This window comes from Penicillium soppii (assembly GCF_028829465.1).
Source record: "Penicillium soppii strain IBT 18220 chromosome Unknown utg000003l, whole genome shotgun sequence".
Lineage (NCBI taxonomy): Eukaryota > Fungi > Ascomycota > Eurotiomycetes > Eurotiales > Aspergillaceae > Penicillium > Penicillium soppii.
In genome coordinates, this window is record NW_026643233.1 from 1,683,293 (window position 1) to 1,707,203 (window position 23,911).

At 47.1% G+C, this 23,911-nt stretch overlaps 9 protein-coding genes across 9 annotated transcripts; 5 read left to right on the forward strand and 4 right to left on the reverse strand.

Annotated features, from left to right (window-relative positions):
• Window positions 1-301: 301 nt before the first annotated feature.
• On the reverse strand, window positions 302-963 carry N7529_002771 (nucleobindin SSP120; the record flags this gene model as incomplete). The annotated part of the gene is made up of 2 exons (XM_057238299.1): window positions 302-786; window positions 840-963. 2 exons carry the CDS (start codon window positions 961-963, stop codon window positions 302-304), a joined length of 609 nt encoding a protein of 202 aa, XP_057100910.1.
• Window positions 964-1,244: 281 nt separating this feature from the next.
• On the forward strand, window positions 1,245-3,479 carry N7529_002772 (uncharacterized protein; the record flags this gene model as incomplete). Its single annotated transcript, XM_057238300.1, has 1 exon — window positions 1,245-3,479. The coding sequence occupies one exon, from the start codon at window positions 1,245-1,247 to the stop codon at window positions 3,477-3,479; it is 2,235 nt and encodes a 744-aa protein (XP_057100911.1).
• A 458-nt stretch (window positions 3,480-3,937) lies between these two features.
• On the reverse strand, window positions 3,938-6,319 carry N7529_002773 (DEAH-box ATP-dependent RNA helicase PRP43; the record flags this gene model as incomplete). Its single annotated transcript, XM_057238301.1, has 2 exons — window positions 3,938-5,984; window positions 6,042-6,319. 2 exons carry the CDS (start codon window positions 6,317-6,319, stop codon window positions 3,938-3,940), a joined length of 2,325 nt encoding a protein of 774 aa, XP_057100912.1.
• Window positions 6,320-6,670: 351 nt separating this feature from the next.
• N7529_002774 (protein arginine N-methyltransferase) lies at window positions 6,671-9,381 on the forward strand (the record flags this gene model as incomplete). Its single annotated transcript, XM_057238302.1, has 4 exons — window positions 6,671-6,787; window positions 6,847-7,471; window positions 7,533-9,022; window positions 9,112-9,381. The coding sequence occupies 4 exons, from the start codon at window positions 6,671-6,673 to the stop codon at window positions 9,379-9,381; spliced, it is 2,502 nt and encodes an 833-aa protein (XP_057100913.1).
• Window positions 9,382-9,778: 397 nt separating this feature from the next.
• Window positions 9,779-11,716, reverse strand: N7529_002775 (transcription factor domain-containing protein; the record flags this gene model as incomplete). The annotated part of the gene is made up of 3 exons (XM_057238303.1): window positions 9,779-9,906; window positions 9,962-11,644; window positions 11,689-11,716. 3 exons carry the CDS (start codon window positions 11,714-11,716, stop codon window positions 9,779-9,781), a joined length of 1,839 nt encoding a protein of 612 aa, XP_057100914.1.
• Window positions 11,717-13,188: 1,472 nt separating this feature from the next.
• N7529_002776 (2-deoxyribose-5-phosphate aldolase) lies at window positions 13,189-13,977 on the forward strand (the record flags this gene model as incomplete). Its single annotated transcript, XM_057238304.1, has 1 exon — window positions 13,189-13,977. One exon carries the CDS (start codon window positions 13,189-13,191, stop codon window positions 13,975-13,977), a length of 789 nt encoding a protein of 262 aa, XP_057100915.1.
• Window positions 13,978-14,928: 951 nt separating this feature from the next.
• On the forward strand, window positions 14,929-15,955 carry N7529_002777 (lipase family protein; the record flags this gene model as incomplete). The annotated part of the gene is made up of 3 exons (XM_057238305.1): window positions 14,929-15,007; window positions 15,061-15,229; window positions 15,280-15,955. The coding sequence occupies 3 exons, from the start codon at window positions 14,929-14,931 to the stop codon at window positions 15,953-15,955; spliced, it is 924 nt and encodes a 307-aa protein (XP_057100916.1).
• A 1,019-nt stretch (window positions 15,956-16,974) lies between these two features.
• Window positions 16,975-17,450, forward strand: N7529_002778 (uncharacterized protein; the record flags this gene model as incomplete). Its single annotated transcript, XM_057238306.1, has 2 exons — window positions 16,975-17,088; window positions 17,148-17,450. 2 exons carry the CDS (start codon window positions 16,975-16,977, stop codon window positions 17,448-17,450), a joined length of 417 nt encoding a protein of 138 aa, XP_057100917.1.
• Window positions 17,451-19,933: 2,483 nt separating this feature from the next.
• N7529_002779 (uncharacterized protein) lies at window positions 19,934-20,548 on the reverse strand (the record flags this gene model as incomplete). The annotated part of the gene is made up of 2 exons (XM_057238307.1): window positions 19,934-20,002; window positions 20,063-20,548. 2 exons carry the CDS (start codon window positions 20,546-20,548, stop codon window positions 19,934-19,936), a joined length of 555 nt encoding a protein of 184 aa, XP_057100918.1.
• Between the last annotated feature and the right edge of the window lie 3,363 nt (window positions 20,549-23,911).

Sequence of the window (23,911 nt, forward strand, 5' to 3'; positions counted from 1 at the left end):
GGTTTGTGTCTCATGGCAGGTTATTTATCTTTATATCCATTTTGTTTTGAATTGCGATCTCCAATTACTTGGTCTGTTGGGATGCCAGAGCCGAATACCAAACCCTCGAATTTGGCATTACAATCCTAAATAATTGTATAGTATTAGCACCACACTCTAACCAACTGAGTTATGAAACCCATTGTATTGTTTGAAAAACTGGCCACTTAGTGCGATAAGAGACGGAAATGGTAACCGAATGAGGTTCGAGTTTGTATGTATAAACGACTATGTACACTGGAAAAGCATTGCATCGAAACATTTAAACGTTTCGACGGAACTTCTGAGGAATGTTGCCTGCAACAATCTGCATTTGCTCCAGCTTCTCCAGCCTCAGAGCCGCATCCTCCTCTTCATCGTGTTGTTTGAAATGCTCAATATCCTCTGGATGAGTCAAGTCCGCCTCGGTGGTATCATCACCGTGGTACTTCTCAAAATGGTGAATCTCGTACTCATACTCAATATCGCCATGATGTCCAGGGCCGAAGCCGAGGTCGGGCAGCCGTTTACCCGCAGCAACGCCATCCAGCCAGTCCTGCCGGGTTATGAATCCTGTGTTACCAGGGTCGAAGAGAGCAAATACTGTGCGCACGGCATCTTGTTTCTTATCTTCACTAACGGCGGCATTGGATTGGTCGTTCAGGCCGTATGTCTTGCGTACTTCGTCGTGTGTCCATGTTCCCGAGGAGTCGTAGTCATGGAGAATGAAGAACGAAGGAGGATCGAACGATTCGATGTGATGTTCCTCTAGTAGATATGTTAGCATTGCGACTTCAAAATTGTCATTTGTTGGGTCTTACCTATCATGTGGCGCGTGGCCCAATCATCTGAGGGAGCTTGGTCGCTTGAATGCGAGCCATGGGCACTGGCAAGTCCGCTCAACGCTAGGAGTCCGGCGGCGAGACCGAGTAATTTGGTGACCATCGTAAATCGTAAGGCAGGAGATTCGTCCAGAAAATAAACAGCAGATGATCTACATAAACTTGATGGATCGATGGTGTCCAGATGTCTCGCGGTCTAAGCTCGTTTGCAGTGTTTGCATCGCTGACCCGAGCATTTGCGGAATTGCAAGATTATTTTGCTGCATTGCATGTTCCCCATTCAATTCCATAATACTTGCAACGGGGCTCCGAGAGGAGTCCAATTGACTTATACCTTGTGATATTACATTCTGGATCAATTCGCTTGATAGCGATGTCCTGAGAATGCAGGGTTTGTGGTCCCGCGCTGTTTCGACGCAGTCCTCCTGCCGCTGCGTCGGGTGTCTGAGCACCACCGCCAATGGGGTCACCTCGCGGGCAGCAACTGCTGCCAAACAGCGACGACTTCGAATTGGAAACTCCGTTACCGCACTATACACTAGCATTTTCGCCGCCGCCGCCCTTGCCGATGCGAGCGTGAAGGATCGACGCCGACATGACTGGGACGAAAAGATCGCTGCGGTAAAAGCCGAAGTGAGTGAATTGGAGGATGAAGAGCAACGTCTTTTGGCGTCCTTACAATCACGACGAGAGAATCGAGGACTTGATCGTTTAATACAAGGGAGGGGATTCGGCACCGTCCCACGCTTCCCCCTCGGCATTCAATCACAATCCGGCTTCAACCGATCTATTAGAGCCTTTCACACCGAAAGAGGACGACTTAGCGCTGTTGGTGCTCGCACGGCTGAAAGCCAAATGGCGGACAATGAGCACGAGGTCGACGAAGAGGATGAGAGCGAGATCTTTCTGCCGCAGGAAACATTACCCAGCTGGGTCTTGAAGGATGATCTTCGCCTCAAGGCCATACAGAAACTTGCCCTCAGACAATTTGCGATCCGTCTGTTGTTAAGACCTGCTATCGCCCATCGCTATTCAGGCATTTCGATGAATTACGCGGCCGATTTCGAAACCCCCCAGGTCAATGTTTCCCAGCTCCTCGAGGAGTTGAACAATATTCGGAATCGCATGAGCGCTCTAAAGACCGACAAAGATTCTATCTACAGTGATGTGACTCAGGATTATGCGGCCAGTAATTTGGGCGCAATGCAAAGAGAACGCGAGGCCCTTGATGCCGAACTCACCAACGATATCCGCATATACACAAGCCAACAAATGTCTCTCCAAGAGTTGCTTCTGCGGATATCTAACAATATTCTGAGCTCGCGGGATCCAGACCGACCAACAGCCTTCCGACATATGATTATGGCATTTGGCCAGACCCGTCAAAACGACCTTGTGGAAATGCTTTTGCGGACATTACTGCCGAACCGTTTCTATCTCAACCCCTCGCTTGTGATCACGATAGTCACTTTCTTCAGGAAATCAAAAAACCTCAAGGACTTCGACTTGTTTTTGAAGATGCTTGGAGGGGAGGGTTACTCGGTAAACTTGGGGAGCAGGGGCATGTATAAGCACCGGAAGGTCAACGGATTGGATATTATCGTACCGCCACTGAATAGCAGCAACCCGGTCATCTATGCTGCTTTGATAGGCGCTGCATTGCGTTTTGATCAACCTGAGCGAGCCGACGCTTGGCTCCAGGCTGCACGGGGTGGAGGATTCTTCGATAGCTGGGAGACTTTGTTCACTTATCTTCGTTTCTACAGCCTCCGAAAAGACTGGGAGAAGGGCGCCAATGTGCTGAAAAGAGCCGTCACTTACCTCGTGTCGTCAACGGACCACCGGATCGAATCCGTCGAAAGATTGCTGGCGCGAATGGTCGGTCTTTGCGATTCCTGTGACCGACTTGAAGCCTCAAATGTACTGGTGAAGGCTGCTGTACACAGCGGCTTTGATCCAAAACTTTTATCAAGACAGACAGACTCGGCACCTTTTGTCAATCCCGATGCCGTTCGGTGGTTCAAGGCTGCTAAGCAAACCCCCAAGGAGAACCTTGACCGTCCGTTGTGGCAGAAGTGCTATGACTTCGGAAATACCTTTGGTGAATATCTGAGTCAAATCGAGGTGCCAGCGGAGAACACGTTCACTCGACACAATGCCAAATTAGCCAACCAGCACGCGGACAATGCCATGTCCGCTGCGCTTGGGCATGGCCGAGCACCCACAAACAGTGGGCAAAAGTCTCACGTATCGAATGACGACATATCCGACCTGAAAGACGAAGTTGCTCATCTCCGTGAGCTCGTTTACGAACTTCGGAAACACCACCTCTCACCATCTTCCACCAACGACTCCCCCGCCTCAACTCGCGAAGAGCCTCTTCCACCATCACCTGAAACCCCCACAATTCTCAACCCCTCACATCCCAAGAGCGCTTCTGTAAATCGCACCTTCAGTAGAACGTCGACAAAGATCACCCTCGACAAACCCCAAACTTCACCTTCATCTCCCGAGATACCCCGAAAACGCAACACGCGGCGAAGAAACGGCCCAAACCAAGCGTCCGTGGATAATGCGGCTCCCGCTGTGGAATCCGCGACATTCGCTACTCACATGTGAGGCATCTACTTGACTCGCCAACTTGCGAGGAGGCTGTGTGTTCAATGGATGGAGATATTCTTGTATATTAAATGATTGCTTTTGTTTCAACTAGAGCATACGGGAAACCTTGGGCAAGAAGCCCTAGATGTAGTTATGCAGCCCAAGGCGTTGGCGGTTCATACAATTTTATTTCTAAGGCGTTTCCATTCTGTTTTGGGCCAACGAGGTGCCAGCCCCAGTAAATTCGAATATGTAACTTTGATGAAACTTTTGTACAGTCGAGGGAATCTCGCGAATCTAACAAGCCGCTTAGTGGCAGAGAAGTATTCTAGCAGGGAGGCAGGGACGTTATGAAAATGAAAAAGCGTAGCAAAAAAAACAAATGTTCTATTCAACGTATTGGCATCGTGATTGAAAAGCAGTGCAAAAACAAGCGTGTCATGAGTGAATTTTAGGCTGAACAAGAAACAAATGGTCTATCGGCGCTTCTCGGCGCGCATCTTCTCCTTGCGAGAGAGGCGATCGGCAGCCCGAACAAGAGCAGACCGAATGTCGCCCTTGGGGAAACTCTGTATGTCGTAGTATGTAGGGGCGATGTCCTGGAAGATGGTTAGCATGGAACTCAAGTTGCAGTGAATGGTTAGGATGAAACATACCAAGAGCCACTCAGGTTTGACCGCAGTTACGGTACGAATATAGTTCTTTGATGTGAGAACAAACTCGTTATACAAGACCCACTCGGCCTCATGAGCCAACACGGTGGACGGATGCACGAGGACGTTTTGGTTATCCTTGATTGTGAGGTATTGGCTCTTGCCACCAGTGTCCTTCTTGGCGACCTGCATGAAGAATCCGGCGCAAAGCGCGCGGCGAATGTTCTCGTAGTACTTCTTATCCTCGAAGGGAGTGGAGATCATCTCCAGATCCTCGCGCTCCATGATGCGGAGGAGCTGGGAACGCACATTATCGGCAGATTGGAGGGATCGCAAGGAGAGGAAGTGGTCGTGGCACCACTGCTTGGCGTTTGCCTGGGCGTCAGCTCCGCGGTATGCGTGGTAAACATTCAGCATTGTGAGGTGGTCTCCGTCGGGGTGGGCGAAAAGGTTCTTCATTTCGTCGGCGCGCTTTCGTTGGGCAGCAGGACGAGTGAAGACCTGCGGCACAGAGAGAAGAGCAGTGATGGACAAAATCTCATTAGAGCAGTAGAATTCGGGCGAGCTGATCAACATGACAGCGAGCGCAGGGTCGAGAGGGAAATCGGAGGCCAGGCGACCGAGCTGAGTGAGGTTTCCGTCATCGTCTAAACAAGCCAAGTAGTTAAGTTCCTCCAAGGCTCGCATCAGAGTCTCTGGCGCAGGCGGGTCCATCAAATCGAAGTGGACAAGATCATCAATGCCAAGCTTCTTCAATTCGAGCACCGTTGATGACAAGTTCGATCGAAGAATTTCGGGGTAAGTCGACTCAATAAGCTCCTTCTTGAATGCTCCCTCGGTGTAAAGACGGAAGCACTTTCCAGGACGTGTACGACCGGCACGACCAGCTCGTTGCTGGGCGGAGGCCTTGGAAATGGGGGAAACCAAGAGAGACTCGACACGAATGCGGGGGTTGTAGATCTTTTGCTTGGAGAATCCGGGATCCACCACGTAAACAATACCATCAATGGTTAGAGAGGTTTCCGCAATGTTGGTGGACACAATGACCTTGCGACCGGGTCGGCCACCAGGACGGCGAGGAGGAGGCGCAGGATCGAAAATGCGCTGCTGCATGTGTGGAGGCAGACTACCATACAATGGGTAGACCTTAATAGGACCAGCATCGGCCTCTCGAGTCATCTCGTCTCCCTCAAGGGCAATCTTGCGCGAAGCATCTTCAATCTCTTCTTCACCAGTCAAGAACAAAAGAATATCTCCTTCGGCTTCAGTGGCGTGGATTTGTAGCACAGTTCGGACGGCGGCCTCGACGTAATCTTGTTCCGGCTCGGGGGTGTAGAAGATTTCGACAGGGTGGGTACGACCGGGGACCGCAAGAAGAGGAGCATCCATGAAGTAACGCTGGAACTTTTGCGCATCCAGAGTAGCAGACATGATAATAATCTTCAGGTCAGGACGACGCACTACAACCTCCTTCAGGAGACCCATCAGGATATCGGTTGCCATAGTTCTCTCGTGAGCCTCATCAAGAATGATTGTACTGTAACGCGACAGGTTGTGATCGTTCATAGCCTCGCGCAGCAGCATACCATCGGTCATATACTTCATGATGGTCTTGGGGCCAGTCATGTCCTCGAAACGGATACTGTAACCAACTTCTTCGCCAAGCTTGACATCCATCTCGGCAGCGACACGCTGGGCGACGGACATGGCAGCCACACGACGCGGCTGCGTACAGGCGACCATCTTGCCCTGGGTTTGAGGGAGGTCATCGTAAAGGACGAATTGCGGGATCTGCGTGGTCTTTCCGGAACCGGTCTCACCGACGAAAACAAGAATCTGGGATTGTTGGTAGAGTTGCAGGAACTCGTCACTGGATAAAAGAGTCAGTACATATTTTCCTACCCAATGGGCGTCGGGAAACACTCACCGTTGCTGGTGAACTGGCAGATCACGACGGGTCTTCAGGATCGAAAAATATTTGCTGGAGAACGGACGGCCACTGAAAGGGTTGATCTCGCCATCCTCGGCCTTCTTTGCGAGAGCAGAGGTTGTTTGGTGTCGTTTGAACTTGGCGAAAGCCGAGTTCTCAGAACCGTTCTCGTTCTCATACATGTGAGCCAGGTAAGGGTTGTTCTTTGGGTCAGCGTCCGTCTTCTGGCGCTTAGCTCGTGAGCCACCTTCGGAGTCTGAGCGAGTATCGGCCATGGTGGTGATGAATGGTCGAAGAGTGAAGGACAAACTGGGCGAACAGAAGTTTAGATAGCGAAGAAAAAAAATATCAGATAGGAAGGTCGGGCGAGCGCCACAGCTGCCTATCAGGCTCACCGCTAAGCTATTCTGCCGCGCTCCACAAAGGGATCGAGAATCTTTGGCAAGCTTGTTTACGCCTGCCTGTGTCTCAGACTGGAATTCTCTGTAGGGGAAAATTCCTGGTTCAAACTTTATTCACAGAGGTCTGTTTGACACCGACTCGTTCAGCTACTTTGTTGCTTGTCAACGAGCTGTCAGTCAAGTTTCTTGTCTCAGACCACCCCACCATTTGCGACAAGCTTCACTATGGAGAGCTACAATCCCTCTGAGGATCCTGGGCCAGCGTTCTGCGTTGGCCACCATGAGCACAATAGGCTGGTCACAGTGACCCCTCGGGTGATTCAAAACGTACACGAAAGCAATGTTAGTTCTTTCTTGCCTTTGATACCATGGCTATCACAGGTTCTAATTTGATATGATAGTATGACATGATGACCGTCCCGATTACGACATCGCATTTCCATTCGCGTGTCCTGGGCTTATTGTCCTCTTACTTGGCCAATCTGCAGCCCGCAACCTATGATGCTGTGGGCACCAGAGCGACTACTCAGAACACTCGCCCGCTGGTCGTTCCATCACTTTCCAAGGCAGACTCATTCCTTACACCCAACGATGCAACCAGTCAATTGGTGGGAGTTACCAGCAGCTGGATTGACTTGTGCTCACCCGATCCATTGATCGCGGACTTGTCTCGCCAAGTTCTGATGTTGGAGGTCGCATACGCTGCCTTCTGTGGCATTGGATATCTCTTGATTCCTGGACCAAAGCTGCACCACGGTGCCTTGCATTCCGAAGGTGTCAACTATTATGCTCGCGCAATTCAAGATGCACTGAATCTTGGTCCCTACATTCAATTCCACATCTGGCTGCAGATGATTGACAACCCAGAGGTCGAGGTTGATACTATGGGCGACCTAGCGCCTCTTGCTCGAGCGGAATTCCAAGAGCCAGACGAGGGAATCTCGCCGAAGGTAGATCTATTCGGTACCTGGGATGCTTGGGATATGATCAGGAAGACTTCCAAGTATCACACAAGACTATTTGTTGGTATGTATCGGCCCTGTCTTTGATAACTCTTGACTCCGACAAAGCCTAACATTCATCGCAGCCCTGTCTATGCCCAAGCAGCTGCCAGTTCTTCCTGTACAATCTCGGTGGCATTCTGAGCCTGTACACTTGCTTACAATTGATGGATCGGCGTTCCTCAAGAACCAAAAGGGATACCCAGTCTTGTCTAAGTCACACCAAGCTTTCATTGCAAAGATGATGCGCCTTCGGACTGCACCGTGGATTCTTCTTTGCGGCGTTGGCCCTATTCCTGGACTCGAAAATGTCGAAGATCCAGACAACCAGTCCGCATCTGACTATCCAAGTTTGTCACAAGCTAGCAAAAAGCACCACGACCCCACCCCGCACCTCTCTTACATTCGTAATCTGCAACAGCGCCAACCCCCGCGCACTGCGATTGAGAGATTTGGTGTGGGATACCAGGACTATCTGCAAGCACCTCTGCAGCCACTGACAGTGAATCTGGAGAGCATCACATATGAAGTTTTTGAAAAAGATCCCATCAAATACGAGTGGTATGAAAAGGCCATTTGCAAGGCATTGAAAGACTGGGCAGAACAGAAGAAGCCTACGTCTCACCCAGATGGAAAAGTGGTACTTGCGGTTGTAGGAGCTGGCCGCGGCCCGCTTGTTACCCGTGCACTCAAGGCTAGTGCGGAAGCTGGAGTTGAGATTGATTTGTGGGCCGTGGAAAAGAACCAGAATGCGTTTGTGTTGCTGCAGCGGCATAATGAAACCATTTGGGATGGCAAAGTCACCTTAGTTCAGTCAGACATGCGTGCCTGGAAGGGCCCCCGCGTACAGAAGCAGCAAACTAAGGGCCCACAAGACCCCGTGGGAGAATCTCTTGGCATCCAGAGTTCATTGCTCACATCTTCATTTGCTGAAGCTCAAGACTCGAACATGTCCTACACCCATGTTGATATCATTGTTTCGGAGCTACTGGGCTCCTTTGCAGACAACGAACTCTCTCCAGAATGCCTGGATGGCGTGAACGATCTGATCAATCCTGTGCATGGAATCTCCATTCCAGCCTCATACTCCGCCCACTTCACACCGGTCTCTGCCCCGAAATTGCACTCTGATGTTGTCCATCAAACTGTGTCCAACCCGGCTGCCCCAGAGACGCCATATGTTGTGATGCTACATGCGATTGACTTCCTCTCCACCACCGATACCCCAGCTGCCAACGAGACCTCCACCAACGATGGCAATCGTGCATCCACCCCATCGACGTCATTCTCCGCTACTGAGTTCCCTACTCCATTTGTCCAGACTGCCTGGTCTTTCTCCCACCCGAATCGACACATCCCACCTCAGTCTCCCATGCAGTCAACCATCTCGAACGCACACAATGTGCGACAGACCCGCCTGGCGTTCCCCTCTCAGACCCGAGGTGTATGCCACGGTCTCGCGGGTTACTTCGAGACGGTGCTCTACGGAGACGTGGAGTTGTCTACTAACCCGGTGACCATGGATGCCAAGAGTGCCAGCATGATCAGCTGGTTCCCTATATACTTCCCATTAAAGGTGAGTTTCTCTTTTTTGGAAAAGGAAAAACTAGATATATCCTTTCCCCTCATTTTGTTTCTTACTTACACTGTATGCTTTTCTTCCAGACTCCTCTCAATGTCCCCGAAAATGGCGAGATTGTCGTCACAATGTACCGCCAAACTGACGACCGCAAAGTCTGGTATGAATGGATGATTGAAGTTTATGCTCTTGAACGCAAGCCCACTCCCGCGAGCGGCTCGCGGGCCGGATCTCCCAGCGTGGAGAACTTGAAGTTCAAGGAAAATACTGCCAAGCAAACTCGACCTGGCTATCGCCGTGTGCGGGTCGGTATGAGTGACCTGCACTCTAGCATCAAGGATGGATGCTTAATGTGAAAATGTGATACGCCTCGAATTCGTCTTAAATAGGAGATGCATCTACAATGCCACAGACCCTAAATATGCGAAATATTCAACCATTAAATCCCCAATTTCATAGCCGCAATGACTTCATAGCCGGGAATATTGGGCGAATGATGTGCGGAAAGGTAGTCATTATCTTGCCGGGGTGATTTGGAGTTTTCGATCATCAAAGCACCTGGGCGTTGCACCTGGTAGGAGATAAAAAATGTAAACTTCATGATTCTTGAATATTTTTGATACATGCCCAGGTGGTTAGCGGTAGCCACTATATATAAGCTCTAAGGTATATATCATACACAACCTTTTATACCGCTATTTAGATGACCAAGAAACTCAAAAGTGATACTCATGGCCATACCGAAATGCCCTCTCACATTCCCCACCCCCAGATCCACCCTTGATCTTGACCAACGAAGTAATTCTCTTGGGCCTCATCCACTGCGTCCAGCTCGCTCACTCCATCATTGGACATGTTTTGATTTGTTGGTAGGTTGATTACTTTGCAAAGTTAGTTAACTAGAGATAAAAAGATGGATACTCTTCAGCAACCCACCCTGTCCAAAGTCAAGCAGCGCTTCAGTCATGCTAGGGTTTTCACCGAATTCAAAGCTTGCAGGTTCGAATATACAAGGATCAACTTCAGTCGAAATACTTTCCTGCGTTTTAGGTGTTTTTGAAGACGATGTGGTATGATCTGGCACGATTATAGGGTCGGCACTTGGTGGAATCTCTGTTTGTGTTGATTTGCTTTCAGGAACAGAGACCTGAGCCGCGCTATTCGTGGAAGGCCTTCCGGCCGAAGGGTTGACTGGAGGACAGGAAACATCAAACATCGCATCGATCTCCTTTGCAAGAGCTAGCGACATTAACTGTTTGGTGATTTCCAGACCCTGCGAGGCGACAATCGACTTGTCTTTCAGCAGTGTCTGCATCTCCATCAATCGTCGAATGCCCAATTTACATTCATGCGATTTTGGGTTGAGCGGATCGAGGCTATTTATTATGCAGATTGTCACCGCGGCCGTGAAAAGATGTAACGACATAAACGCAGCGGCGTAAGTGTCAGCCGCATGTCTTACAATAGGACACAGTCCAATCAACGATATCTGCAAAGCAGATTCGCGGCAGGTCTCGGTTGCCAAGGAGAAAGGATCGACTCGACGATTTGAATTTGAATCTGAATGGGGTGGGTGGGGAGGAGTAATTATTTTGAACGAGAGGAGTGGGCGATGTATAAGTATCTTAGAATTCTCGAACCCAAGTTTGAGTGTAAGTGCTTGGAGTTGGAAAAGTTGGTCTTCGAAGGGAAGCCGTGAGATATCTTTTGGATCTTGTCTTGTAGCCGTGTTAGAATCAAGTTTTCCAAGCCGAAGCTTTTCGGGCAAGTTGGCGTGCCAGTCATTCAACCTTGAGCTTAATGCTTCGACCTTTTTCACTAGACTGGACAGCCGGGATGCATGATCCAGGATGGAATCATCTTGTGGGTCTCGTTGGCGGCGAGTTCCATATAAATCGACTAAAGTCGATTTGACCAAAGCAGATAAAGTCGACATTGCACATTTGTAATAAAGAAGAGTAGGTTGTGATGGATCATCTTCTTGAATTCCAGACGCCGATAATTCGTCATAAAGGTCAAGAGGATCCACATCGCAGTCCGCATCCGATATGCTCAGTGGAAATCCATAGAGCATAGAGCAGAATGTTTCGATGTCATAGACAGCCCACCAACAGCGCTTCCGAGCTGCGTTGCTCGGCTTGAGAACCGAATCAGCGGGCCCTCTAGGTGGGAGCTTTCGGTGTAAGTTGAGTGCCTGGGCGATTCGCAAGGCACATCCACAAAGAGGCCAGGCGAGTTCGGGCTCTCCATGGAACAGATAGTAACTGCCCAGCAAAACAAGAGTCTGTACCACCTCTATTGTGCCGACGGATAAGATGTCCAGAAGTCTTAGTCGTAAAGCCATGAGTATCCTATTTCTGAGTTGCTCCGCATCGACACCACTCACGGCTAATAGATCTTTCTGTGAGTCATTGGTGTATTTGAGACTAGTCACCATAACTGCCAAAAGCACAGCAATGTCTCCTAGGCGGGCTCTTGGTCGAGTGGTCGACCGCTTGGGTTCACCCGGATCAGGGGTGTAGATACAACAAAATTTATCTCGGAATTCACGCTGGTGAAAAAGAAGAATGAACCAATGAATACGGTCGAAATAGTTGTCAATCAGTAAAACAGCTGCTTCTGTTGGAGGTAATAGTGCAGCCAGCTCGCTTTCTGCCACAGACTGTGCTTTGAATTGGGGGCGGTTGGCATTTCTTGGACTTTCAGACTGACGAGATATCAATATATGCAGGGAGCTGGAGTTTCCCTGTTCTGTTGATGGGCTTGAAGATTGACCAGTTGGCTGTGCCCAGGGAGTTGCTAGGAAGGCTGATGTATCCGTCTCTTCGGAAGTATCAGCCAGATGATGATGAAATGCCTATTTTATCAACTGTTAGAACGACCTGCAGCTGTATAGATGTAAATCTGAGCCAAAAGCATCTAGTGCCTACCTCTTGAACTAAGTTGATCGTGGAACTTGAACTCCACCCAACATCCACCTTATCTGGAATATTCACTGTTGCTGATTGAGTTTGCTTTGGAAGTGAAGCGCTCTGCCTTCTGGGTCTCTTTCCATGCTGTGTATCAGAGTTATTTCCAGAGCCCTCATTTGGGAAATTGGAAGGCCTTTTGTAGACAAGAGAGCCACCGTTTTGGTTTTCATTCATGCCATGGCTGCTATGTCCTGGCGTCAGACTCTGCGGATGATAGTGCTTCCATCTATCATCCGGCAGGGCAACACATTCTACATTTGCTCTTTCACATGAAGTGCAAGGTCGCTGGAGATCACACTGACCAATTGATATACACACATCACGTCAGTCACACCCAAAAACAGACGAGTTATTTTTTTGAGGGCTTTCTCACCCTAAGCTTCTGCTTCCGGCACCTTCCACATGCCCTTGGGACTCGTCTTTGGCTCATGTGGGGGTTCAATGAACTGTGGCTCGCGTACTGCCCCACGAAAATAGTCTTGACAAGTGCAAAAAGTGATGGAAAGTGAGGGGCACCCCAAAATGTTGAAGATTTTGACTGGATATGTGACCAAGCAGACTATCCGTTTCTTCAATTTGTCAACTGTCTAGATGTAAAGAATCGAATGATCTCGCAGCTGGCACCTGTGGAATCGGCTGCGCTTACGTCATATTATACCACTAGCACACAATCCTTTAGCAATTGACCTCGAGAAGTAGGTTTGATTATTCAAAATGATGTTCATGTTGAAATTTGGCAATTGCTCTAGATATCATTGATCGGATCTTGGGCAGTTCAGACTTTGATATGTAAAAAGCCCTTAATATCGAGCAAGAATTAGATGCATCAGATCTAGAGTCTGTCGAAAATAATATTTTCGTTCTTTTTCCAAACTAATCTACCACATATATACGTTGATATGTAGTCTTGAATATGTGTTGCTTACAATGTCTCAGTGGCCCAATTTTCTTATTTGGGAAAGCGTTCCGGTGGAAGTGCTTCCCCGCAAAATCGAGTTTAATCCGGAGCAAACTGCCTTATATGGAATGTTCCTCCACCGGCTTTATTGCATTCGCGGCATACTGGGAGATCAAATATAAAGTCACGCTCGAGCAGGTGAGTCGAGAATTACCACACAGCACAGACTACCTATCGCCGCTCGAAAAGGAACATACATATCCTCTGGTTACCAACCCACTACAGCAGACAAAATGGCTCAAAACAACTCCATTACCGTCACTTTGCAACAAATCGCCAAGATGATCGACCACTCCTTGCTACACCCCACGATGACAGACGAAGACATCTTGGAAGGCCTTCGCATTTCCAGGGAGTACAACGTCGCAACAGCATGTATCAAACCATACCTCATACCTCTCGCCAAGAAAGAACTCCAAGACACAAATGTTCTCGTCTGTCCCGTAATTGGCTTCCCGCACGGCAACAGCACCACCGAAGTGAAAGTCTTCGAAGCGAACGCCGCTGCCGCTGCAGGCGGACGCGAAATCGACATGGTCATCAACATCGGCAAAGCTCTCGGCGGCGATTGGCATTATGTCGCAGATGAGATCCGCCAGATCAACTCCGCCGTTACTCATCACGGCGCAATCTTGAAAGTCATCTTCGAGAACGACTATCTGCAAGAAAGCCACATCGTTCGCCTCTGCCAGATTTGCTCCGAGATTGGGGTTGCTTTCGTGAAGACATCCTCAGGATATGGGTTTGTCAAGCAATCCAATGGAATGTACAACTACAAAGGCGCGACTGTGTCTCATTTGAAGCTTATGAGGGAGCATTCTAAGGCTGGGGTCCAGATCAAGGCGGCTGGTGGGGTGAGAACGCTTGATGATCTCCTTCATGTGATGTCGCTGGGGGTGACCCGCATTGGTGCTACTGCTACCGTTGCCATTATGGAAGAAGCGAAGAAGCGTGGTATTACGGACAAACCGACGGAAGTTGTTTTCCGGCCGATGGAAGATGCCGGTGCGGGGAGTCATTAGGATATCCTGCGACGGGAGCAATTGTTTTCACATGCGCATCCTTCAAGTGGGCCCTCAATATTTGGAGTTTGAATTAGCAAAGAGTTACCAACAATGCAAGGGGGAGTGTCGATCCAATGCGGGAATGAAGTGAAGAAGAAAGAACAAAAGAACAGAAGTAAACCAAGCAAACTTTTGTTTCTCTTCGGCAGTTCTAGCATTGCGTCTCTCCTCCAGACGAACTTGATGGTTAAAAGTTCCAGAGATCTACAAAAATGAGCGAATTGAGTTTGGAGGTTCCTGGATTTCCTAATCCATTATTTTATACCAATCAGCTGACAGTTTGAGTCTCGGGATGACTTTGACTCGTCAGGAAAGGATTGATCAGTACAAGAAAAGCCCAAAATTCGTATCTCAGCTGAAGCCTACCGAAGTGCGTCATTTCCGTACTTGTGCCCAAGTACCGAAGACTCCGATAGTCGGGCCGAATGATATATCTTCACTTTCTTCAACATGTGATGGACCGATCAAAAAGGATTCTCACTAGTATCGTGAATGTCTCAGCCGCATGACGAAAGTGACGGACAACGCGTCCGGAACGAGTTAAGGCGTCGGACGATCTCCACCGATACCCACGGTCCAAAGGATCGCCAAGAAAAATCGATTGGACAATGGCTCGTCGGCGAATTCCTAGTGACAAAACCTTAGATGTGATCTGCAGTTCATCGTCTGATGCATCTGGAAATTTCTCCGCGCCGAGGTTGAACCGCCCTGGTTTTTGCTTATTCGACCACGCGGATATCAGATTTCGCAGTCTCCCCGGGTGCCGACCAGTGGAAATGCCCGCGTTGAACCATGCAGTAATCGTATGGCTCTGCCGTATGCGGCGCAATGGTTGAGGGCATAAAGTCGTGCTTGCCCGCCGCGTTTCTTTGATCTCGAGCAGATACCCGTACCGAGTCCTACGCCATCATGCGTTTCTCTCTTCTTACTGCCTTGTCCGCCGTGGCTTCATTGGGCCATGCCCTCCCCGGTGCTCTGCAGACACGAGGTATGTCACACTCCCCCTTGCTTGCGGTTATAACATTCCTCACACGTGGGCAGATATACCAGCCGACCAATTGACTGAATTCGACTTCTGGGTCCAGTATGCCGGTGCGGCATACTACTTGAACGACTACACCGCTCAGACGGGCTACAAGATCAGCTGTCCGAAGGGCAACTGTCCCAAGGTAGAGGAAGCCGGCGCAACTATCTTCTACGATTTCTCCAAGTAGGCGATCATTCCCGTGCATAACCCGTGCCAGCACTAACGTATACTAGCGCCACAATCACCGATACCGCAGGTTTCATCGCCGTAGACAACACGAACAAGGCTGTTGTACTCTCCTTCCGCGGCTCCTACTCAGTGCGCAACTGGATTGCCGATGCCTCCTTCGCCTACACGATCCCTGGTCTTTGCGACGGCTGCCTGGCTGAGCTCGGTTTCTGGAGCTCGTGGAGACTCGTTCGCGATAAAATCCTACCGCAGTTGAAGGACGCTGTGTCCCAGAACCCGGATTACGAGGTTGTCGTTGTAGGCCACAGTCTCGGCGCTGCTATTGCCAGTCTTGCTGCTGCCGATCTCCGCGTAAAGGGGTATCCGTCCGCGAAGCTGTACGCGTATGCTGCTCCTCGAGTGGCGAACCCTGCTCTGGCCAAGTTTATCACCGCGCAGGGAAATAACTACCGCTTCACGCACACTAATGACCCGGTTCCTAAGCTGCCTTTGCTGTCAATGGGATATGTGCATATCAGCCCTGAATATTATATCACGGCTCCTAACAATGCTACTGTTACGGCGTCTGATGTCAAGGTTATTGAAGGCGCGGTTTCATTTGAGGGAAATACTGGTACTGGTATCCCAACGATTGCATCCTTCGATGCCCACCACTGGTACTTTGAGGAGGCTGATGCTGGCGTCGGTGAGGGCCTACCATTCAAGAGAGCTTATGTTTGATGCGGTCCTGTTGAACTGTGTTTGGCTGTCTTTGCACTAGAATTTTAGAATTTCGGGTGATTGGCGTCCTCCAATATATATAGTTATATAGAACGTGTTTATGATGTATAATGTTTGTTAGTCTATTGACATAAATGGATGATTTACGTTGAACTTTTTGTTGCGATTGAGATGGTATATATATAGGCGGGTGATGTCACCAAAGTATAATCTTGAAAAGCTATAACTATATTTTAACTTCACCCGTGGACGAAGAAGATCTTGCTATTGATTTTTGAGTGAAATTGCTTCTATGGATTTCGTTCGCTCCAAACCGACTATACCTGTATCCCGCATCTTTGGGCATAGTGTCACGAAGAATGACTTCGGCTATCCCTATAATTTGATGGAAGCTCTCTCAGGGACCGTTCTAGAGAACCGATGGGCTCTCTCGATACCCGCTTCAGATAAGAATAATTTGCCACTCAATTGGCCAGTCATGTCTATGAAATCAGAACTCTCCGATTCAGCAATATTGGCTGTCTGTCATACTCCCGCGAGTTTCAATGCCAACTCACCCTGACTCTAATTCATGGCGGAGAGGCCAAGTGGGAGGATAAAAAATTCATCAATGAGCGTTCGGCATGAGTCACATTATGTCCCTTAAAAAATTTTTCTATATTAGCCCTATGCGCAGGGTTGAAGTACTTGTGACTGACCAATATATTTAAATACCTAGGTCAAATTCTAAACGATATAATATCTAATGTAAGGTTTGCAAAGGATTTCGGACATACAGAATCGAGTGTCCAGTCATTAGAATCGATAGAATCGAGATTCATGAGTCTTCCTGGACAAAATGTTCAAAAGCTTTACTGCAATCCCACAGCATTTTGTTTTCTTCATATCAACACCGCTTCCTTTCGAAGCTTTCCTTTCAACCACCACCACCAAAAGAACAAGCTCCTTTCTACCTAATCGGTATCATCAACAAGAAAAAAAGTCCTTTTCTACATACTCATTATTATTAAACCATCACAATGTCCAGCCCAGAAAAAGGTAACGAGGCTGCTACCGCCGCCAAGCTACCCGACATGGCTCCCTGGGAGCTTCGCCTGATCATTTTCGGAAGCCTCTGCTACGGCGACGCCAAGGTACTTACCTTTAAGCCTTTCAGTTCCGCTTTGTGACCATTAACAACTAGCATAATCAGATCGATCTTGATAAGCTGGCCACTCTTGCCGGCATCAAGAAGAGCTCCGCCTCGAACTACTATAGAGTGAAGCGCCGCCTCGAGGCTCTTGTTGACGACGACGCAGCCGCAAAGGATGGTACCAGCTCCAAGCATGAATCCTCCCCCACAGCCTCTCCCAAGAAGCAGCGCGCTACCAAGCGCCGCAAGACGGTTTCCAAGACCATTGTTGAGCCAGAGAACCCCGAGGACGCCAACCAGCCTGAGGAACAGGAGAAGCTCGCTACAAACGTCGCCATTATTGATTATGAACCCGCTGAGTAATCTCCTTATGCTTTTTGCATCCTCTCCCGAAATTTGGAAGATATCGTTACATGGTGGTGCGAGATTGATTGAAACGGCGATATCTGGGCGCGCATTTTGATAGTACAGGTTCATTCACGGGTGCTCATCTGGAAAATCCGAAGGCTAATAGCTCGATGCAAATATTCTGCTTGGCACATGTGTCCATGAAAAAAAGAAAACAATCTGAAAAAGGTAGCTAGCAATCGCGACTGGCGTCGTATGAAATGGACATAGGCAGGGTGCCTTCTATGGACAAACTCAATTGACACGTAGACGCGTAAACATCAATAATTATATCATACTCTGTAGAACTTATTTAGACTTTTATAAGTGTACATGCCCTAATCAACTATATTTTACACCATCAAGCTAAATTCTACTTTGCTAGTGTCTTTGTATGTCTCTTGGGCACCCCTTTTATTTTTCTTTCATGTAACACCACTTTTCCTATAGAGCTAGATTGTTTGCTGATTGATTCTGATTCAACCTCAATCCTAGGTGAATAAATGTTTTTTTGTCACACAAGCCATCATTGAAAAGGCAGTAAAATCCGCCTCGCAGATATGTAAAACTAGAAGATCATGTAGGTAGGAGTGGTCTGATTCTAAGGGGGCAATTAGCTCATTCCACTAAAAGCACTATTTAGACAAATGATATAACAAAATCTAACACCGACAGAACGAAGTAGAACAAGATAATAATAAAATGTAATAATAATAACAAACTAAATAGTATTCCTAAATTGCCTAGAAAACAGCTCCAAAAAAGGGAGTTTAAAACATGAATTGGAAACTCAAAGCATAAGAAATTGTGACAAGCAATCCACAATCGCTATATAGGGACGTCTCACCAGGAGTACGAACGAGCAGGGATTTAGTTGAAAATTTGATGTAATCCGGACCGATTCTTCTTCGCCTAAATCTTCCTATCGACTTAATATTCTAGCGTTTCAATTTCGAACAGATGACCTGACCATATCGATCAATACCACGGTATCCATTTCGTATCTGTTGTGGACTTACCTGTAAGTTGCTCAAACTCGTCATTCGCCTTCGCCGCTTTGCGTTATATATCATCGGTCTTTCTTGTTCTATTCTGCCCTTTTCCCCCTGACTTCTGAAATATACTACATCATTAGTGGTATTCAGTATTAAAGTAAAAAACTGCTTCGTTTCTGTTGACACAATCTTTATTCCCTCTGATTCCTTCTGTTTCTCTGAGCCCCGTTGTTCCTCTAAACCATTTTATGCTCTGAAGCCTGCTCTTCCTCCGAAGTTTCCTATTGCTCTAAAGCTTTCTTTTCCTTTGGCTTCTTTTTTCTTTTCTGTCCAGAATTCTCTTAACTGGACTAGCGGTCCGAAAGATCTCACAGCGCGAAACACTTAAATGGCATTCCGAGGAAGGTTGTCCGTGGAGAACGTATTGAGGTACGCTTTCGCAGACACCCAATCTGTAATATGTCAGTACCGTAGACGTAGACGCAGACGATAATCTTAGGTATTCGATACATACTATGCCTGTATTTACACTCCAAATTCAAGTGGCTGTAGCACCCAGGAAACCCCACGATCTTACTCTGCTTGTTGCTCTTCCCGAAAATTTTGAAGAAATACTTTGCTATGAATATTTTCTGTTTAGAGAATCTTTAGAGAACTAGGCTCTTTTTCACGATCACTCAACCTTATACCATACGATCAATCCTCCAAGTTTGCCTAATAAAGCAAACCAATTGGGAAGTTTAGGGGGCAGTGTCTGTTGTTTCGTGACAAAACCCGTCAGATAAGTAGAGTATTAATCTGATATAAAGAACGAGTATATAAGATGACTTTTTGCGCTATGCTATAAAAGTTAAGCGCTTTGGATGTACCAGACAATGGCTTTATTTATTTAGTCAAGCGGTGTGCGAATGACAAGTCTATGCGTTTCCATACGCGCTTACCAACACGAGCTTTATCCCAAGGACAATTACAACAGCGTTTAAGTGGACCGAAATAAATCTCATATTTGATAGTAATATTATGTGCTGGCCCAATTTTATGGTTGCGGAACATTGCGCTAATCACTGGGGTCCGCCTTACAGACTGGGCAACACGTGGCTATCTCGGCCTTAATTATCACGTATACGATTGAGATAGATGGACAATGCGGATGATTGATGTATAATCTTTGAAGGCAGTTCATTTTAAAGTGTTGGGTATCGTGGGAGTAATTATGAACAAAGAACTGAAACACAGGCAGACCTCGTCTGAACTAAAAATGGGCAGATACTCTGTAGTCTTGAACACATACAGCCGAAATGGAGTAATACTCCGGATATAAACAAACATTGTAGCTCTTCAACGAGCGAGATAAATGAAAAAGCTTCACAGAAGCAAAGAGAGAGAAAGCGCTAAAAACTATCAAATCCGACCCGAGTCAGCAACTGACTCAAAGATTCCTCGATGTTTTAAGCCGAGGCTGACTCATTGAGTCGTATGCGTTTCATAAGGCAAGTTGTTGGCAGCCGGCCACGAATATAAAGGCAGCTGGTCCTGTGATGATAGTTAGCATTTGATTTGTCTCTGGAGTGTAGCTGCCTGGGCAAGACTCACCTGGCTTTCCAATTTCATCAAAGTTGGATCAATCTCAACCTCCGGGCTCCAGATAGCGGGATTCATCGGCTGCTGAAAGTTCGCGAATGCTTCAGGCTTCAGAATGCTCCGGAGATATTGGTCGATCGCACTCGCCATCTCGACGGGTATGCCGGAGGAGGGGTAGTGTGGATTCGTGAATGAGTCGTTTGGAAGGGGAGAGCTGCATGTTTCGCCTGTGTAGGAATATGGAGATGGGTGCTCTTCTACCGAGATTGGGGACAGGCTGAGATCCCTAGAGAAGGAGGAGGAGATGGAGGAATCGATACTTCCCCATGCAGTTGAGTAAGGCGGCTCAACTTGGAGAAGGGGAGGTGATAGGGCGGGTTTCGCTGGTAGTTGTTGCTGTGCGCTGGAGCAAGAAGATAGTATTTTTCCGTGTGCATTTGATTTTGGTGGATTTGGCTTCGATGACCCGCTGTTATGGAAGTCAGATTTGAGGTACATTTTTCGAAATTTAGAAGTCTACTAACTGTCGCGACAAATGCTGGTTCAGGTAATCCGCGCGATGAAATGCTTTTTCGCAGCCTTCATAGGGGCAAGGATATTGCTTTTTTGGGTCATGAGTGAGTTCATGACGTCTTCGGTGTTCGGCTCTAGTGAAAACCTGTACGTAGATGGTAAGCATCATTTCAAAAATTGAAGGTTTGAGCGGAAATTCACTTTGTCACATCCGGGGCGTTCGCATGCATGAACTCGCTTTCCCTTCATAGCCTTGCTAACCCGGTTGGAACTTGTATGAGGAGGCGAGGAGGTATTCATCTGAGAGCGAAGATATGTAACACTTTGGTTGGTGTTGTAGGTGAGTGTTGATTGCCTAATTTGATCGAAGACAGTCGGCAAAGACGCCGAATTGGAAATTTTGTAGGCAGACATGTTGTATGTGCTTAGATTGGATATACTATAACTGTGTGAGTTGTGGCTTAAAAGGCCATGTGAGATGAGGTAACAAGTAATACGGAATTGCGGAAGGCGCAAGCTTTGTTGAGAAGTACATAAATCTGCCTTGCAGAGGAACGGGGAACGGGGTTTAATAAGACTTCAGAAGAAACGGCTTTAAAGAAAAGTGGATAACCCCGAGGGTCTTGATCCTATGTTTGAACCCTCTCTGCCGATCCACGAGTACCTGAATTAAGTTCACCCGAGCTATGACAGACACTTAAATAGAAAAACGCCTGAAACGATGCAAAGAACGCCTAACTAGTGGCTATGCAGTTTGAGGATGTGATCGGCCAAAACAAAGGGACCCGCGTTCGGTGAATTTACTTTACTATGAGGGGATGATCATCTTCCCCCAATAGTCGATCAGAGCCTCAGCCTGGGATCTCGCCCAAGCTCGGCATCAAGGATTCCGTTAAAGGTCATTTTATTGGGCTCTCCTGTGCCCCACTTAGCGTTGATGGGTCAAGGTATTTTGGAGTCGATTGCGGTGTATTTGTATGTTGGAGATTTAATTTCCCTGTTTCCTAAAAGCAAGTATGCACATCTGAAAATATATACGTTAATATTCCATTTAAGGAATTTGTTGCGAAAAAGCACTGATAGCCCCATATGTAGAATTGATGTCGATCAAATGGCATTTACATTGTATATCATACATTATGAGGCTTGTCACTCATACTTACTGGATTCAGTAGAATCTTCATGGCCTGAATAATCTCGAGCAGGGCTGTGTGAATTATTTTAGGAGATGCCACATTGGGAATGAATTATGAGTTGTAACCTGGGCTGAGCCGAAAACAATCGAACTAACACAAACCGGGGTTTGTGATTGGATCGAGGTACCACACCTGTTAGTGGCATTAATAAATAAAATATATTCGACGATGTACACCAAAACTGGTTCAATACTAGTACTGATCTGCTCTTCCCGTCAAGCGCTAAAGAGGCTCAACATCACCCGGCCACGACCCACTTAGGCTGGGACGTGCATATACGCGAGACCCATTTGGCCAATAGAATCACTGACTTTTCTTAGTCTCCACTCATAATTCATTAAATTTCACTTGGGATCCACTATTGTACTTCCGAGCCTGTAGCCCAGCTGCATCCAATCTAATACAAAGAAGTCTGTTACCTCATTTGGATGTACAAAGCATTTTATAGCATAGCACCCGGGCTTATGCATGCTATCGTCTGATTCTAGATTGTCATGAAGCATAGGTATGAGTGCTACAGTCATTTTCAAAACCACGGATATCTAGTGTTACATCCTAGTGCAACGACGGGAGCCTTAGTCCGTGGGGGCCAAATAAAGGCCTTTCAATCCCTGTATGAGTAATTTATTTTGTAAAGCACAGCCAACGCAGTGCCTCTCCAAGAACAATTTCGGTTTATTATGTATGAAGTAAGGAAATCATCGGTAAATTCCAAAATATTCGAAAACTATTCTTACTAAGATTTTAGTACTAACGTGGTTTCTCTTCCCAATTTTAGCGGCCGCATAAAGCCTCCACCTCTTCATCGGCGACAGAATTGAAGCCGTGGTAGGTGCAGCGTGTCTATTTATGCTGTTGATCCTCATAACCCTGCACTTGCCAAAAAAGAAATCAACCGAGACTTTTGGTGGGGCGTTGATTCGTGTAGGAATCACATTTTTGCCGATTCTTCGGGCCTCAATATCACTAATGACTAAAAATGAAGCAAGAAACCGTTGAAATTTCCAAGGTCCTTAAAACTAGTCAATATGACTCGAACGGAGTAGTGTGCAAGATTGAAGGGCACTGACTATGCGCTCTGGGTTTTCAGGTGACAGGGGTTACCCAACACAATCACACAAAGAAACTAATGATGTCAATTAGAATATTCCGTCCTTTTCGCTCAAGTTTCAGATGCTCTATCTGGCCTGATTGTTATTCTTTCACGTTGCTTCGCCTCATTGTATGCTACTAATTTGAATCGGGCGGGGGTTGGAGATCCGCATGCATGGCCAAGGCTTGTGTGGGGGTGGAATTGTTTTCCAGCAACTGTGATATTGTTCATAGTTGACTACAGAGTTCTCGGTACAGATGAGGATAGTCAAATGAATGCTATATTGTACTCGCATAAACATCCCTTGCTGGATTTAGTCAAAGATCAACGGTCAAGGCAAGACTCGAAGGTTTGTTAGTGTTGCATATTTACGCCGGGCTTAACATCCACATAGCTTACTAGTCACTCCCGAGATCAGATCCACTTTAATGTAAGCACTTTGAATCAGTCTGAATTAGGAATCAGACTCGTCTGAGTCACCATTTTGCGTGGTCTATTTCCTAGTTCCAACAATATTGCAGATAAAAGCTGAAGAAAAGACCAAGAGACCAAAGCTATAAAAAAGCCAATTTAAAAGGAATTGAACCCTATTCATATTTTCCCTAAGGTCTTTGTTAACATTGCTCCTTCAGCCTACACATTATCTTAGTATCTCCTTAGTTTTCTTTTAATCGGTTTTTATTTATCTCTACGTAGTTAGGCTTTAACGTTTCTTGTTGATAGTGATAACTACAAGATACTCGTTGATATGGCTAACCGTTTGCTTTAGCCCACAAATGTAGTATCAGATGCTTGTGGTCGCAAAGATGTAGAAAACATATAAATTTGCAGTTCATTCATAAACAATGAAAGTCAGAGCTCAACACTAGTTGAGCTTAGATTAGTCACATTCATCATCCAGATCGCTTGCACTTTTAGTCGTGCCATTTTCTACCTATAAGTCCAGAACCTTCCTGATTACGTTGTCCAATAATATCTATTAGATGTTTAGATATCTTACAACGAGCAATAGAAGGATTGAGCATGCATAATCTCGCCCTTCGATCCTCGTGATCGGCA